The following is a 17874-nucleotide window of genomic DNA, read 5'->3' on the forward strand; positions in this document are numbered from 1 at the left end:
AAGGGTTTGGTTTCTCTAGAAAGGGTTTGGTTTCATATCCATTCCATTGGAGCTACGCTACTGTGATAAAGACACAAACATAACTGTGTGTGTATCCTCCGGCTTAAGTGAACATAAAACACAGGTAAATGAGACAATGACTTTGACTGTTTCTGGATGTTCCCATTACTAATAATAGGCTGGCCCACAGTAGTTCAACCTCATGCCTGCTGTTGCTGAGTGCTCTCTGGTCTGTATAGAACCTGGCCTGCCCTTCCTTCTTTGTAGTCATTAGGGCTATAACACAATGTTCAGGGAGGCTTGGTTCAGGAAGAGAGAGATTGTTTAGAACTGGAAGAGATGGTTCTGGCTGAGAGCATCAGGACTTTCCAAGATGTTAGTCAACTGACTGAGCATGAAGAGCCTCCTCCCTATGAACAGCCATTGCCTTATGGAAAACACACGTGCAGTACAGTATCCACATTGCCCAACACAAGCACTATCACATTACACACCCACTTCATATGGAAACACCCATAATCAAACATGTACACTCTTGCTTACACGTAGACAAACCCATTTACACAGAATAGGCTATTTCYCTTTTTAAAAGGGTCAAGTCAGTGTCGCAAGATATCATACAAGGTATGCATCATCATGAAAAACTCCACATTCCCCAAGGAAACCAACTGACACAAACAAAAATAAGTTGGACCACTCATGAAGTCCACTTCGATGGGAGCATAAATTACAACAAATATGCAATGAATTGCAAATGTAATACAACAAAACCGACATCTAGGAAAACACGTTTAAACATTTTCTAACCTCTAAACTGACTTATGATCTCAACATGGAGAGAGGATGCCACGTTTTCAGCTGAGGTGAAACAAACAAGTGGTTGTCGTAAAAATGCCTGATGTGAGAATTTAAAATGTAGAGAGATTTCAAGAACATCCTTGTCTCCATCTACCAGGTCAGCGAAGGATAAGAGAAAGGGAAAGTTCATAGCAGGCTTTCAGACCATGAGGTGGACTTCATCTTAACTACGGTTTCTGCCGTCGCAGCAACATCAGCTCTGCTGACATACAGTACATGGACCACAGCAACAAAGATCCATGACCAGGTCACATGCTATAGGCTCTGGGTCTCCTATAGAACTATCCTTAGACCAATGAATGTGACCCCTGACCTCTGTCATCTGTTATTCCATTCAATGTCTTATTCCTCCAACACCCTTAGATGTTTCTGTCTCAATCAAACATCTAATTTGACTACTTCCTGTTTGTGAAGAGTGGGGTAGACTTTTAACAAGGAGGAAGTGACAGACACTTAGGGCCATCTGGAGGCCATGACAGCAAAAACCTTCCCAAAAACACACACACACAAACACATGCATACACAAATACTTACACAAACACACACACACGCACACACACATACACACACACATGCACACATCTGCACCCATAGCCCAACCTCCTCTGCTTCCTGATGGTGGTGGTATATAGTGTTTGATAGATCACCTCTTTTATTTTATTTACTTAAAAAATATATATTTCACCTTTATTTAACCAGGTAGGCTAGTTGAGAACTAGTTCTCATTTGCAACTGCGACCTGGCCAAGATAAAGCATAGCAGTTCGGCACATACAACAACACAGAGTTACACATGGAATAAACAAAACATACAGTCAATAATACAGTTGAAAAAAAGAAAACAAAAAGTCTATATACAGTGTGTCCAAATGAGGTAAGATAAGGGAGGTAAGGCAATAAATAGGCCATGGTGGCGAAGTAATTACAATATAGCAATTAAACACTGGAATGGTAGATGTGCAGAAGATGAATGTGCAAGTAGAGATACTGGGGTGCAAAGGAGCAAGATAAATAAATAAATACAGTATGGGGATGAGGTAGTTGGATGGGCTGTTTACAGATGGGCTATGAACAGGTGCAGTGATCTGTGAGCTGCTCTGACAGCTGGTGCTTAACACAGTGTCCAAAGAGGGGCCAGAATAATACAGAATGGTGTCGTCTGCGTAGAGGTGGATCAGAGAATCACCAGCAGCAAGAGCGACATCATTGATGTATACAGAGAGTCGGCCCGAGAATTTAACCCTGTGGCACCCCTCCTCTGTAAGGAGGAAACACAGGAATCCAGGAGAATGGGGTTAAAAACCATTGAAACTTCCTGAACACATTTGAAACACAGGTTTAAAACACCCAGTGATTGGAGCAGTAATGGTGAGTCTGAAAAAGCYTACCCGAATGCATTTCAGCCCAGCTTGAACAAAAAAGGAATCATGTGCTCAAATTAGGGAAAAGCATTCCTTAATACCAGGACACTTCAACAGGTGACTATCCAGGAAAATACAGAAAAATGAGCACTCTGTGTCTGCATTGATCCCTGGCCTCAGTATGATGCGAATTTCTAACTATTTTTATCTTTCTCTCAGATGTTCCCCACCAATTAAAGGTCCAAAGCAGCTGTTTTTATCTCAATCTCAAATCATTTCAGGGTAACAATTGAGTATCTTACTGAGATTGTTTTCAATTATTATGTTAAACAGAAACAAAAATAGCTGCTTAGCAAAAAGCAAWTTRTCAAGCAAGAATTTTGCTAGAACTGTCTGGGAGTGGTCTGAGGGGCCTAATTGGATGAGCCTAATGGGAGGGATATGTAACCTAAAAACTAGCTGTTAATGGCAGAGAGGAGGGCAAAATCTCTTTCTTATTTGGTCTATTAATGAACGTTATGGCAACATTTAGATTTCTATAAATTTGTAGATAAATAGACATACCCCAAAAAATGAAACATTCATGGGATGGCAATAAACAATAACTAGTAATGCCGCATAGTTCTAGAAAGGTCTGGACCTCACCTTTCTGGTAAAAAAATGTTAGAAATTGCTGAGATGTACTGACTTTTGAGGACACAAGCTCAAGTGCATAGTACAAATATTATTAAAATATTAAAATACTAAAAATCATCTATGTTTTTTTCTATTCAACAAAAGTGGAGGAATATGACTAAAATGCTTTCTAAATATAARAACAATCAGATTATAAACTACTTACTATAATATTTCACCATTCTTATAACTGTAAAATAAGTATGATCAACAAACTTTTACCACCTGATGATGTCGCCAGGCAGTCCAAAACTCCACCCATGCAAAGCAAGCAGAAATTTCAGGCAGTCTTTTCGAACAGCTCTTAAACTAAAATGAACTTAAAAAAAACAAAAGTAAAATCTTTCACTGATTTTTCTACAACATAGTGTGGAAATCTATGAAAAAACTGGCAAATCACATTTTTGACTGCACTGCCCCTTTAAGAAAACCACCTTCAATGACAGACTGTCTCAGAAATCAGGCGCCATGTAAAACGTGTTCCTCACTCTGAACTCAGAGAAACATGTTGATTAAGAGGAGCTATAGCCTACATCTAAACAGCTATAACTCTGAGTCATCGGAAGTCCTTGTTTAAAACTTAAGACAGTTATCTACTGTCTATCTGCTGCCAAAAAAAGCTTGATATACAGTAGATGCTTAAAAAAGGATGAACACTGATAAAATGCTGAAAAATAATAAATGTGCCCTCTATAGATAACTATGAAGTGATCCTGTATGTTGTTGTTATCTCTTAGTTGAGAGAGATGACAGGGAGCAGCGGGAGACATATTACTCTGTAACCTCCCCAACCTCCAAACTCATCTCTTAATGCACAGACACATGAGACGTCTCATCCTACCCTTTACATGAAAATGAATACCCCTACACGGACCCCCCAAATACTACTGTCTATATGACATCATCCCCAAACATAGTGCCTTATCACTGACCTGTGGGTCTGGGTCACAGAAAAACTGTGGCTGTGCGTGCAGAGAGGGAGGAGAGGGGGGAATGGGAAACAGGGACAGAGAGCTGGAGGAGGAGAAAACGAGGAATGGAGATAATGACAATGATGGAGAGAAGAGACAAAATGAGAAAAGAGAGATGGAGATGGAGATACCTCTCCTGAGTCTGAGTGAGACAATTTAACGTGTACAGCTATAATCCTGTCACATGGACATGGATCTGGGAGGGAAAAACCCAACCTTGGTTTTATGAGTCCCATATGACCCTCGTCTGGTCATAAAACAGGCTTGTACACTCACACAGACTGACACACGCTTGCACATTCACATTCAAATGAACACATAGTCAAACACACAATACACATAAATACACACGGTATGTTAAAATAGATACACACACACACACTGTTTTACAAACCATCAGTTACTCACACAGGGAGTCACACAGTCTACACACAGTAATTCCATGAAGAATTCCTCCTTTTTAAATATCAGACAGATAATTGAATCAAGCCTTACAAGCACTCAAACACTGGGTCCTGGGAGCCGCACAGGGATCCAACCCAAGACAAACAGCCCAAAATATCACACATCAAAAGGCATCTTACTGTAAGCTGAATCTAATGGTCGTGCCTTATCAAGCATGATGAATGGCTGGAGGGAGTCATTATGCAGGTGAGCCCAGGAATGTAGCTCTGTGCTGTACTGTACCAGGCCTAGCTGTAGAACAGGCCCTCACCTCCGACTCACAACACACAGTGAACTGATCTCAGAACTGTAACTCTTCTGTTCGGATCAAGATTAGGAAATGTGACGTATTCAAGTATATCCCAGTCTCCTTTCATCCAAGTTCATAAGATCTATCATGGTTCTATAACCAAGTGTGTTCCAGAAACGTGCTTGTAGCTTTGTGTTGGAGGTGTAGTTTGTATGTGCTTGAGGTATTATCTGTGTGCTTTAGGGGTACTTTGGACGTACTGTACGTTAGCTGATGAATGCTGCACTACGCTAGTGTGTATGTCAGTGAGTATGTGATGAGATGCCATCAGTGTTTCCAGATGATGGGAGGTAAGTGCGTGTCTAAGTGTTTACCCTGAGAGCTGAACTGGAACGGAGGACACACAGAGTATCTGAAGAAGCTGTGGGAGATGTATTGTCCTGTCCCCTGTCCTTCTGTACTGTCTGTAGCGAGTCTATAGCATTACCCGCCTCCAACGTCACAACTGCTGCCTTTGTCTGGCTCCGACACACTTTATGTCAAGTCTGGTATTTTACTTTCAACTCTCCAAACTGTCTCTCACTAATGCACTTATATAAATCTAACGCTTAATCCCCCTTTCTCTTCTCCTCTCCCTATCTACCTCCCTTTGCATTCTCTCTTTACCCTCTCTCTCCTCCTCTCCCTATCTACCTCCCTTTGCATTCTCTCTTTACCCTCTCTCTCCTCCTCTCCCTATCTACCTCCCTTTGCATTCTCTCTTTACCCTGTCTCTCCTCACTCCTCCTTTATCTCTCTCTGGTTTGGTAAGTTAGTCATTTTGTGTACAGACCCTGAGTTGACCATATACCACAGACATCAGGATTACCATCAATATCAGCTATAATGTTAGCACAAATAGACATGGTCATAGAATTACAGGCAATGCTGTTACATCCCTCGAACAATCATACACACAAAACAAAATGTGTAAATATTATTAGCGAAGCTGTTTGTGTGTGGTGATAAGAGCCAGAGCACAGGAGGACCCTCCTTGTCCTTGATGCTCCAGGCTGCCAGACAGCGGAACTGGAAAAGTCTCACCTCCAGGGGGGAAACTTCACACCCTATCTCCAGCCCAGGAGAGTCTGGGTCCAGGGCCAGAAGGAAGGCTGGGAACCAACAGCTCGCATGGTCATGCCTGCTGTTAACACACACTGATGAACAGCAGTGACACGTGTCCATCTGAAGGCTTTACTGCTGACATGCTAGCTTACTGTACTTATGGGTGCATGTTTATTTAAAAAAAAAAGGTATTTCACACTTTTATTGACACACTTTGGAATTCAGAGGGGGATACAGGTAGGTGGGATCAACAGTGGGAAGCTCGGACGCAGAGATTGAACCCCGGTCTCCAGTGGGGAGTCTAGATGTGATTGGTGCCAGGGAGTATTACCACTACACCACAGCTCTGCACATCAAACATACTGTATAAAAGTGGCAGTAATGATGCACTGTATGAGCATATGGATTGACTGACGATTGCTCTTACATTCGATTGCTCTTACACTCCTCACTACATTCGCAAACAGCATGGTGTTAACTACCAGAACACATCATACCACCCTGCCAGCAGCATACCACCCTGCATACCACTGCTGGCTTGCTTCTGAAGCTAAGCAGGGTTGGTCCTGGTCAGTCCCTGGATGGGAGACCAGATGCTGCTGGAAGTGGTGTTGGAGGGCCAGTAGGAGGCACTCTTTCCTCTGGTCTAAAAAAATATCCCAATACCCCAGGGCAGTGATTGGGGACACTGCCCTGTGTAGGGTGCCGTCTTTTGGATGGGATGTTAAACGGGTGTCCTGACTCTCTGAGGTCATTAAAGATCCCATGGCACTTATCGTAAGAGTAGGGGTGTTAACCCCGGTGTCCTGGCTAAATTCCCAATCTGGCCCTCAAACAATCATGGTCACCTAATAATCCCCAGTTTACAATTGGCTCATTCATCCCCCTCCTCTCCCCTGTAACTATTCCCCAGGTCGTTGCTGCAAATGAGAACATGTTCTCAGTCAACTTACCTGGTAAAATAAAAAAACATCTACTCATGTATTCATACACATATTCACATACATACACACACACATCCTTCAACCCACAGCATACTAAAACTTTTGCATATGCCTGCAAACAATAAAAAGACTGCACAAACACCAGCAAATCAGCGCCAAGTTATTTTAATTCTGGAAATCTGTTCCAAAGCATTGCCACGCTTGGGCTTCTTGAGGTCAATTTGCAGTCTACAAATTATTTGTAATTATATTCCGGACTGCGGCTGAATCTAGTTCGGCTGGCTGCTATGACCTCATACTATAGCTGTTGTTAAACAGAAAGAAGGAGGAAGGGCTAATGTATCTCTTTACTACTACAGCAACATCACACTCTGCCAACATCTCCTTTATCCCCCCTCCCCTCCCCTATCACTCTCACTCTCTCTTTTCTCATTTGAATCTCACATCTACCCATGTCTGTCCAGTTGTCTCAATATATGAGGATGAGGACCGAAGCCCTATGGTACCATATGATGTAGCTGATATGGATTACAGCTATAGCTGAGTTATCTGTTACACAAGGAGGGGGGGGGAAACTAAACATTGGCTGTGCAAATATGAGCTTTTAATTTAAACAAGAATCCTATATTTGATGACAAATTCCAACCTCAGCGTAGAGAATGCCGTGTGCTCCTGGTGATGGAAAAGCTGCCTTGTTTGGATTTCATCGCAAAATTCCTCTCTAGCTTCTCATCTTCCTCAAGTTTCCTCTGTGGTTGTGTGTGTTTGGTTTATCCCGTGCAGCCAAGGCTGCTTCCCCACAGCTGTCTCCTTCTACGTCTCACTACCAACTCTATACACCAAGACCAGTTTAGAAAATGCTTTGTTTGCACGACAAGCAGTTATGGTGATGACAAGAAAGAACATTACACAGAAAGCCTTTAAATAACACATCAAACACACAACAATTAAAGCTGGAATCATTAAAGGAGAAGTTTATCCAGAATCCAGAAACTCACAAGTGATTCAATACACTGAAACTAGTTCAGTGGAGTTTGCCCTCTCCCCCTCACTCTCTCTGTAATGCTGTACTGGCTGCACTTTATACAGGAAATCAAGGGAAGCAGGCACAAAATTTCACATTAAAAAAACAACCCCGCTGCGAATATAACCATACCTTTAGAGGAGGTTTCCCCAACACACACAGACACACACACACCATCTTGATGCCAAACAGGCCTCTCTCTCAGTATAAACTAGTGTATCACAGGCTGTATCACAACCGGCCGTGATTGGGAGTCCCATAGGGTGGCGCACAATTGGCCCAGCGTCATCCGGGTTTGGCTGGGGTAGGCCGTCATTGTAAATAAGAATTTGTTCTTAACTGACTTGCCTAGGTAAATAAAGGTTAAATAAAAAAAATCTAATTTCTAAATAAAAAAAGGTTGAGGAGCTGGAGTGTGCACTGAATACCAGGCGCTCAGGGACCGTAGGACTCTCGCACCAAGACCACAGACAGCTGCAGTCGCCCATGACCACGGGAGACCGCGCCCAGCCAACAGGAATGCCTCTCCCAGTGGGAATGTAAAATGTTGACACTACTAGCTCATCACCAATTCGTTACCCTGAGAGTGAATGTACAAAAGGCCTTTTTAGAGGTGAGGACGGGAGATCTCTTGCCAAGACCTGGCAACCCCATCAAAGCCCCTATCCATGGGAAATTAGCTTTAAAATGAGGTGCAACCATTAAAGACAGATTGGTGGGAAGTAAAGGGAGATACAAACACACAACACCTAGCAAACACCACCACACCACACACACCACCACCACACACACACCACACCCACACACACACACACACACACACACACACACACACACACACACACACACACACACACACACACACACAGTCTATAGTATCAACCCCTCCTAGCAACATGTACCATAAATAATTGTAATATTATAATTAAATATCAAGGAATATGCAGGCTAAATGCTAAACATTCTGTACATTTTGATGAAACACTAAAACCTTTAGCTCCTAGGCAGGGAGATAGCCGTTGTTCACTGCATCCATGTGGTACTTTTCGGCAGCAAATCACCCCTGATATCACATTACAGGGTAATTCCCAAAACACATCCCCTCTGCAACTCCTGGGGTACAACCGCAGGGAACAGATGTGACTGTAACACACACACACACACACACACACACACACACACACACACACACACACACACACACACACACACACACACACACACACAGGGAGGTATATTCATCCATAAAATCCTCACACACGCAGGGAGGTAACTTCATACTTAAAATCCTCACACACATGCAGACCCCACTTGGCCTATGTAAACAAACCCTGCATGCATAAATCCATACAGCGCCTACAAGGCCTGGGTGCAATTTACACTGTCTGCTATGCCAAACCCAATGTTTACATACTGGCATGCCTCTCCACACCTGGAACTGATTGGGTGTATTGTAGAGGTATAAGATCTCTGTACAGCTCGAATGAAGATGTTACTTATTCCTTGTCTCCAATGTAGGAGGAGATATGACCGCTCACATCAAATCAAATCAAATTTTACTTGCCACATGTGCCGAATACAACAGGTGTAGTAGACCTTACAGTGAAATATTTACTTACAAGCCCTTAACCAACAATGCTTTAAGAAGTTAAGAAAAAAATATGTGTTAAGTAAAAAATAGATAAGTAAAAAATAGAAAATAGATAACAAAAGTCACAAAAAATGTAACAACAGCAGTAAAATAACAAGCGAGGCTATATATAGGGGGTACCGGTACAGAGTCAATGTGCTGGGGCACCGGTTAGTCGAGGTAATTGATCTAATATGTACATGTAGGTAGAGTTAAAGTGACTATGCATAGATTAAAAACAGTGAGTAGCAGCAGCATATAAGAGGGGTCTGGGTAGCTCTTTGATTAGATGTCCAGGAGTCTTATGGCTTGGGGGGTAGAAGCTGTTAAAAAGCCTTTAGGACCTCGACTTGGCACTCCGGTACCACTTGCCGTGCGATAGCAGAGAGAACAGTCTATGACTAGGGTGGCTGGAGTCTTTGACAATGTTTAGGGCCTTCCTCTGACACCGCCTAATATAGAGGTCTTGGATGGCAGGAAGCTTGGCCCCAGTGATGTACACTACCCTCTGTAGTGCCTTGTGGTCGGAGGCCGAGCAGTTGCCATACCAATCAGTGATGCAACCAGTCAGGATGCTCTTGATGGTGCAGCTGTAGAAGATTTTGAGGATCTGAGGACCCATGCCAAATATTTTCAGTCTCCTGAGGGGGAATAGGCTTTGTCGTGCCCTCTTCAAGACTGTCTTAGTGTGTTTGGACCATGGTGTATTACAGAACTAGGGCTAGTCCAGAACCAGAAACATTGTGAACATTTTTACAGGGAAAGTGTCTTTCTTTTGGCATGGATTCTCTGGTACTCAACATTTTCCTGACGTCGTCCCCACAGTGACCGTACGTACATTTCCCAACCAGAAGCCATGGATTACAGGCAACATCCGCATTGAGCTAAAGGCTAGAGCTGCCGCTTTCAAGGAGCGGGACACTAATCTGGACGCTTATAAGAAATCCCGCTATACCCTCAGACAAACCATCAAACAAGCAAAACGTCAATACAGGATTAAGATTGAATCCTACTACACCAGCTCTGATGCTCGTCGGATGTGGCAAGGCTTGAAAACGATTAAGGACTACAAAGGGAAACCCAGACGCGAGATGCCCAGTGACACGAGCCTACCAGATGAGCTAAATGTATTTTATGCTCGCTTCGAGGCAAGCAACACTGAAGCATGCACGAGAGCACCAGCTGTTCTGGATGACTGTGTGTTAACTCTCTTGGTAGCCGATATAAGCAAGACCTTTAAACAGGTCAACATTCACAAAGCCGCGGGGCCAGACGGATTACCAGGAAGTGTACTCAAAGCATGCGCGGACCAACTGGCAAGTGTTTTTACTGACATTTTAAACCTCTCCCTCACCAAGTCTGTAACACCTACATGTTTCAAGCAGACCACCATAGTCCCTATGCCCAAGAAAGCGAAGGTAACCTGCCTAAATTATTACCACCCCGTAGCACTCACGTCAGTAGCCATGAAATGCTTTGAAAGGCCGGTCATGGCTCATATCAACAGCATCCTCCCGGATACCCTAGACCCACTCCAATTTGCATACCAACCCAACAGCTCCACAGATGACGCAATCTCAATCGCACTCCGCACTGCCCTTTCCCACCTGGACAAAAGGAACAGCTATGTGAGAATGCTGTTCATTGACTACAGCTCAGCGTTCAACACCATAGTGCCCACGAAGCTCATCAATAAGCTAAGGACCCTGGGACTAAACACCTCCCTCTGCAACTGGATCCTGGACTTCCTGATGGGCTGCCCCCAGGTGGTAAGGGTAGGCAACAACACGTCTGCCACACTGATCCTCAACACTGGGGCCCCTCAGGAGTGTGTACTTAGTCCCCTCCTGTACTTCCTGTTCACCCACGTCTACGTGGCCAAACACGACTTCAACACCATCATTAAGTTTGCTGACGACACAAGTGGTAGGCCTGATCACCGACAATGATGAGACAGCCTATATGGAGGAGGTCAGAGAACTGTCAGTGTGGTGGCAAGACAGCAACCTCTCCCTCAATGTGAGCAAGACAAAGGAGCTGATCGTGGACAACAGAAAAAGACGGGCCGAACATGTCCCCATTAACATTGACGTGGTTGTAGTGGAGCGGGTCGACAGTTTCAAGTTCCTTGGTGTCCACATCACCAACGAACTATCATGGTCCAAACACACCAAGACAGTTGTGAAGAGAGCACGACAAAACCTTTTTCCCCTCAGGAGACTGAAAAGATTTGACATGGGTCCCCAGATCCTCAAAAAGTTCTACAGCTGCACCATCGAGAGCATCCTGACCAGTTGCATCACCACTTGGTATGGCAACTGCTCGGCTTCTGACGGTAAGGCACTAGAGAGGGTAGTGCGTACATCCCAGTACCCTGGGGCCAAGCTTCCTGCCATCCAGGAAGTGTCAGAGGAAAGCCTATAAAATTGTCAGAGACTCCAGTCACCCAGGTCATGGACTGTTTTCTCTGCTGCCGCACGGCAAGCGGTACCGGAGCTCCAAGTCTAGGACCAAAATCTCCTTAACAGCTTCTCCCCCCATGCAATAAGACTGCTGAACAATTAATCAAATGGCAACCGGACTATTTACATTGACCCCCCATTTGTTTTGTACACTGCTGCTACTCACTGTTTATTATAACCTGTACCCTCGCACACTGACTCGGTACTGGTACCCCCTGTATATAGTTATTTTATTGTCTTACTTTTAATTTTTTTTTACTTTAGTTTATTTGGTAAATATTTCCTAAACTATTCTTGCACTGCACTGTTGGTTAAGGGCTTGTAAGTAAGCATTTCACGGGAAGGTCTACACTTGTTGTATTCGGCGCATGTGACAAATAAAGTTTGATTTGATTTGATTTGAATAGTCTTCACCAGGATACGAGGCCTGTTCTCTTTATACCACACACCAGTCCCAGAGGAATACTGAATGTTATTGTGTGTCTGTCCTAGTGAGTGAGATGGATGAAGAGCAGAGGAACAGTGTGTTTATGAAACGCCTTAGCTCAGTCTTTTAACCACACTGTATTTACCCTGAGACACCATCCATTTACCTGGAGAACACATAAAATATACACAACTGAAGCAGTTGTCTGGATGTTGAGGTGGAAAACCCCTGACATTTGTTCATACCGGTGAAACCAACACCAGTAGATGTTCTTACATATCTATTTCAACATGTTGTCAACATATTCATTTAATACTGGGATGTCATTTCAACTTCCTAGACATTGCAGATTCCATTGGGGACTGTGAAGACATTGTGCAACATCTTTATGAATTATAAACACCATAGTGCCACCTAGTGTCAATAGACAGAAAACAAGTCAAGCCTTACAAGTGGGTATCTGCAGGATAAAATAAGTGACAAAACATCTGTGTGACGTTCTATCCAGATCCCCATGACTTGAAGTAAACAAGACCTCAGTTCCACATGAACAATGCATAGATAATTCAAGACTTCTAAACATCCAAATCACAATCCCAGACTGATTTTACAAGCAACATTCACACATAAATCAACTATGCTGAACAAAGATATGAACGCAACATGTAAAGTATTGGTCCCATGTTTCATGAGCTGAAATAAAAGATCCCAGAAATGTTCCAAACACACAAAAAGCTTATTTTTCTCAAATCTGTTTAGTGAGCATTTCTCCTTTGCCAAGATAATCCATCCACCTGACAGGTGTGGCATATCAAGAAGCAGATTAAACAGCATGATCATTACACAGGTTTACCCTGTGCAGGTTACAATTAAAGGCCACACTAAAATGTGCAGTTTTAGTCACATAACACAATGCCACAGATGTCTCAAGTTTTGAAGGAACATGCAATTGGCATGCTGACTGCACGAATGTCCACCAGTGCTGTTGCCAGAGATTTTAATGTTCATTTCTCTACCAGACGCCGTCATTTTAGAGAATTTGGCAGTACGTCCAACCGGCCTCACAACTGCAGAGCACGTGTGACCATGCCAGCCCAGGACCTCCACATCCGTCTTCTTCACCTGTGGGATCGTCTGAGACCAGCCACCCGGACAGCTGACGAAACTGTGGGTTTGCACAACCAATGCATTTCTGCACAAACTGTCAGAAACCGTCTCAGGGAAGCTAATTTGCATAACCGTGACCTGACTGCAGTTTGGTGTCATAACCGACGTCAGTGGGCAAATGCTCACCTTCGATGGCCACTGGCATGCTGGAGAAGTGTGCGCTTCACGGATGAATCCCGGTTTCAACTGTACTGGCAGATGGCAGATAGCATTGTGTGGGCGAGTGGTTTGCTGATGTCAACGTTGTGAACAGCCCCATGGTGGCACTCTGGGGTTATAGAATGGGCAGGCATAAGCTTTGGACAATGAACACAATTGCATTTGATCGATGGCAATTTGAATGCACAGAGATACCGTGATGAGATCCTGAGGTTCATTGTCGTGCCATTCATCCACCGCCATCACCTTTTGTTTCGGCCCCATGTTGTAAGGATCTGTACACAATTTCTGGAAGCTGAACATTTCCCATTTCTTCCATGGCCTGCATACTCACCAGACATGTCACCCATTGAGCGTGTTTGGGATGCTCTGGATTGATGTGTACGTAAGCGTGTTCCAGTTCCCGCCAGTCTCCAGCAACTTCACACACCCATTGAAGAGGAGTGTAAAAACATTCCACAGGTCACGATCAACAGCCTGATCAACTCTATGTGAAGGAGACGTGTCTCGCTGCATGAGGCAAATGGTGGTCACACCAGATACTGACTGGTTTTCTGATCCACGCCCATACCTTTTTTGTTAAGGGATCTGTGACCAACAGATGCATATCTGTATTCCCAGTCATGTGAAATCCATAGATTAGGGCCGAATGAATTTATTCAATTGACTGATTTCCTTATCTGAACTGTAACTCAGTAAAGTCTTTGAAATTGTTGCATGTTGCGTTTATATTTTTGTTCAGTGTATATATAGGTTAGGGAAAACACAAAACAAAAACAATTTTCCAGTCTCAGCCCATATTAACCTCTCCCCTTCTTCCTCTCCCTTTCACTCTCCCCCTCTTCCTCTCCCTTTCACTCTCCCCCTCTTCCTCTCCCTTTCACTCTCCCCCTCTCCATGACTGCATTGCTACACTGGCCATGTACGAATAATCACACTAGCATACTAAATAGTATGTGAAATTTTGAAAATAGTACTCTGAATGCTTAATCTAATGCGCGATTGCGTTGACTCCCACCATTCCTTCATTTTGGTACAGGGCGTAAATTTATGGACTCGGAAAGGACGAGTGAATTCTATTAAATCAAAAACCGAAATGAGTATGCAGTTTAAGTATGTGGTACAGTACGCTAGTATGGGTATTCGGGCATGGCCACTGTCTCCTATTGGTCAAATACCACACTACACTACAACCTTCATATTTCCCAAGAAGGTGTGGAGAGGTGAAGAGGTGGAGAGTGACAGAAAACGCTGTGTCATGACATTGCTTACGTTTCAGGGCCTGGCTCCTGTTGGCCTGGAGACTATTTATACAGCAGAGGAAGAGGCCCCTTATAGCTCACCAGGACAGGAGAGAACCATGTCAGAACCACGGCCCCCAGGTCTCTCACCCTCTGTACTCTGTTAGTCAACCTCAACCAGGCAGGATGAAGGCCTTCTCCTCAAAATGAACCCCACGCCCGGCCTCAACTAGACAATAACAAATAAAGGCTTGTACAGCCGGAGTCCATTGGGCACAGTAAATGAATTTCTGTTTGAAAAGTGTCTCAGCTTAGTTTCCTGGTGGACTGGTCCAAATCCCTACAGCCAGGGGGTGCTATATTAAAAAAAAAAAAAAAAAAAAAAGAGCAGAATGACTGCCCAGGCAGAAACTCCCTGACCTGACAATGTCTCCACTAGCACCTGGTCGCAAGGCTTATCGGTTACTGTGGTTACACACTGTCCCAACCCCACAGCAGGTGTTCCGTGGAGGCCTTGTCGACACCCTACAGCTCTCACCTCCTACCTCCTCCCGCTCCCTCAACATCCCACTCCCACACCCATTGAGCAACCCTATATCTGACTGAAGGCTCTGGCTTCCTACCACAGACACCACTCTATATGAGTATGTGCTCAAGTGTTTTAGTTGGATCTTTTTCGCCATATCTCCAAATCCTCTCACAACAAAACTCCCAAGTTACCACATGTGTCCAAATGGGGAGTCAGTCACAGAAAGTTGGTAGCAACTTAATTAGGGAAGATGGGCTCGTGGTAATGGCTGGAGAGGAATCAGTGGAATGGTATCAAATACATCAAACATGGTTTGATGCCATTTCATTTGCTTCGTTCCATCCATTATTATGAGCCGTCCTCCCCTCATCAGCCTCCACTGGAGTCAGTGTGTTTGATTTGACTCCCTTACCGAGGGGGATTGTTTCAAAAGTCTCCATCATGGGGATCCACTTCCCTTAGAGGTGAAGGAAATTGGTGTAGGACCAACAAGAGGATCAACTGCCTTGCAACGATAGCATTAAATATAGTATGATGACAGAGTTCTGATCTTTACCCACTACATCAAATGGGTAACACATACCATTGGAGATCTTAATAAAAAGATAAACAAATATACAGTAGCGTATAAATAAACTTGAGTTTATGTTGAGGAACATGCAGCAGTCATATTTACTATACTGTTAATGCACACAATGAACCTCTTGTGTTCTACCACTGGTGTTAACCGTCTCATTCTACTGATACTCATCACCAATATGATCACAACCAAATCAGACTTCCACCGAGCACCATTCTCCTTACCTGACCAGCGGCTGAGGGTTTCCTGCCACCCTGCACTCCAGTCGGATGGGGTGTCCCTCTGCCACCTCCTGGCTCTTCAGCTTCTGGGTGAAGTGTGGCAGTGACAGGTCTCCATCTACACTCTGTGCTCCACTGAGCTTCTCCCCCATCAACTGGGCTCCACTGAGCTTCTCCCCCATCAACTGGGCTCCACTGTGCTGCTGCTTCCCTATCAACTGGGCTCCACTGTGCTGCTGCTCCCCCATCAACTGGGCTCCACTGTGATGCTGCTCCCCCATCAACTGGGCTCCACTGTGCTGCTGCTTCCCCATCAACTGGGCTCCACTGAGCTTCTCCCCCATCAACTGGGCTCCGCTGCTGCTTCCCCATCAACTGGGCTCCACTGTGCTGCTGCTCCCCCATCAACTGGGCTCCACTGTGCTGCTGCTCCCCCATCAACTGGGCTCCACTGTGCTGCTGCTTCCCCATCAACTGGGCTCCACTGTGCTGCTGCTTCCCCATCAACTCATTCACACTCATCAGATCAGAGACAATTGGAACCCCCGTCACACTCAGAGGAGGGACACCCGTCACACCCATTCCACCCATCATGCTTGCTGGCTGGATACCCAAGCCTGGCTCACACTGCTGTAGTGCCCCCTGTTGGATGAGAGGCTGTGGGGGGACAGAGGCAGAGCCCTGGGGGGCCGGCCAGTGGCTCTTAGGAGACAGATACCCGCTGTCGGGAGAGGAGGAGTCTTCCTCCCCCATGTGCTCCGGCCGGGCGGAGCCTTTAAAGATGGAGGACAACTCCTCGATGAACGTGGCAGCACGGCTACAGAACTCAGTGGCGGAGGCAGCCCGTTCATTCAGCTCCAAGCCCTCGTGGACCAGTCGGGGCTTGTCCTGCTTGTAGACTGGGGTGATGTTCTTGTGGCAGACAAACTTCTCAGGCAAGGCCATGGCTTCGCATGTGGCCTGTATGGGCCTGCTGAGGTGGAAACTCTGGCTGGAGGTGACTTTGTGGCTGTCATCTGGGGAGTGGGCTTTGGTTTGGTGGGGGAAGCTGGGGCTTTTGGTCAGGTATTCTGTGGTGTTGAAGGGGGTGGGGGAGGGGAAGTAGAGAGCCTGCTCCTGGGTTCTGGGAATAGGGGAGACAGGGACTCCCCGGTCTTCTGCATCACTGAAGGCCTCCCGAGCCAGGTCCAGGCTGCGGTTGATCTCGTCTTGGCTGAGGAAGGCGGTAAGATCTGAAAAGTCCCCAACTCCGGCGTCCATATCCGCCATAGAGTCCAGGTACAGATCCCCATCAGACGACGTCTCTGAGAACACCCCTCCGTCTCCCTCTAGAACCCTGCCCCCATCCTTCATAAGCAGAGAGAGGGGGAGGGACTGATTCCAGCTCCCGTCCTGCATCCTGAAACACACACACACAAATATGACATTCAGTTAACACAGTAGATATAGCCAGACACTAATTATAAACAACATACACATAGTCATCTGAATAAATAAAAACAGACCTCACAGTGAACAGCAACACACCCTCCCTCAACAACCTACAGTTGAGGATGATTTAGGCTGGCATTCTTTGGGCTTAGCTGGTTGGTATTAACAAAGGCTTTCGGGAGGTCAAAGTGTGCATGACTGGCATTTGTCACCATCCCTCCCTCTCCCTAATCGTCTATTTCCCTCACTCTCCTCTCGCTTCCTTATTCTTCTCTCTCTCTTTCCCTCTTTCTCTGTCTCTGCAACAATTCACTACAAGTATAAAATAATTAAAGTTTTAACCATGATAATTAGAGTTGTACTGTCCATACACTGCAAAAGACTAGATAAACTACAG

General features: G+C 45.0%; 1 protein-coding gene across 1 annotated transcript in view; it reads right to left on the reverse strand.

Annotated features, from left to right (window-relative positions):
- Positions 1-17874, reverse strand: part of palld (palladin, cytoskeletal associated protein) — a 251122-nt gene that overhangs the window by 231968 nt on the left and 1280 nt on the right. Inside the window, 2 exon segments of the mRNA XM_070447630.1 lie at positions 16050-16181; positions 16522-17445. Of these exon segments, the coding sequence (XP_070303731.1) occupies positions 16050-16181; positions 16522-17444 (1055 nt within the window). The 5' untranslated portion in view covers position 17445.

Source organism: Salvelinus sp. IW2-2015, linkage group LG16, assembly GCF_002910315.2.
Source record: "Salvelinus sp. IW2-2015 linkage group LG16, ASM291031v2, whole genome shotgun sequence".
In the NCBI taxonomy this organism is placed as follows: Eukaryota; Metazoa; Chordata; class Actinopteri; order Salmoniformes; family Salmonidae; genus Salvelinus; species Salvelinus sp. IW2-2015.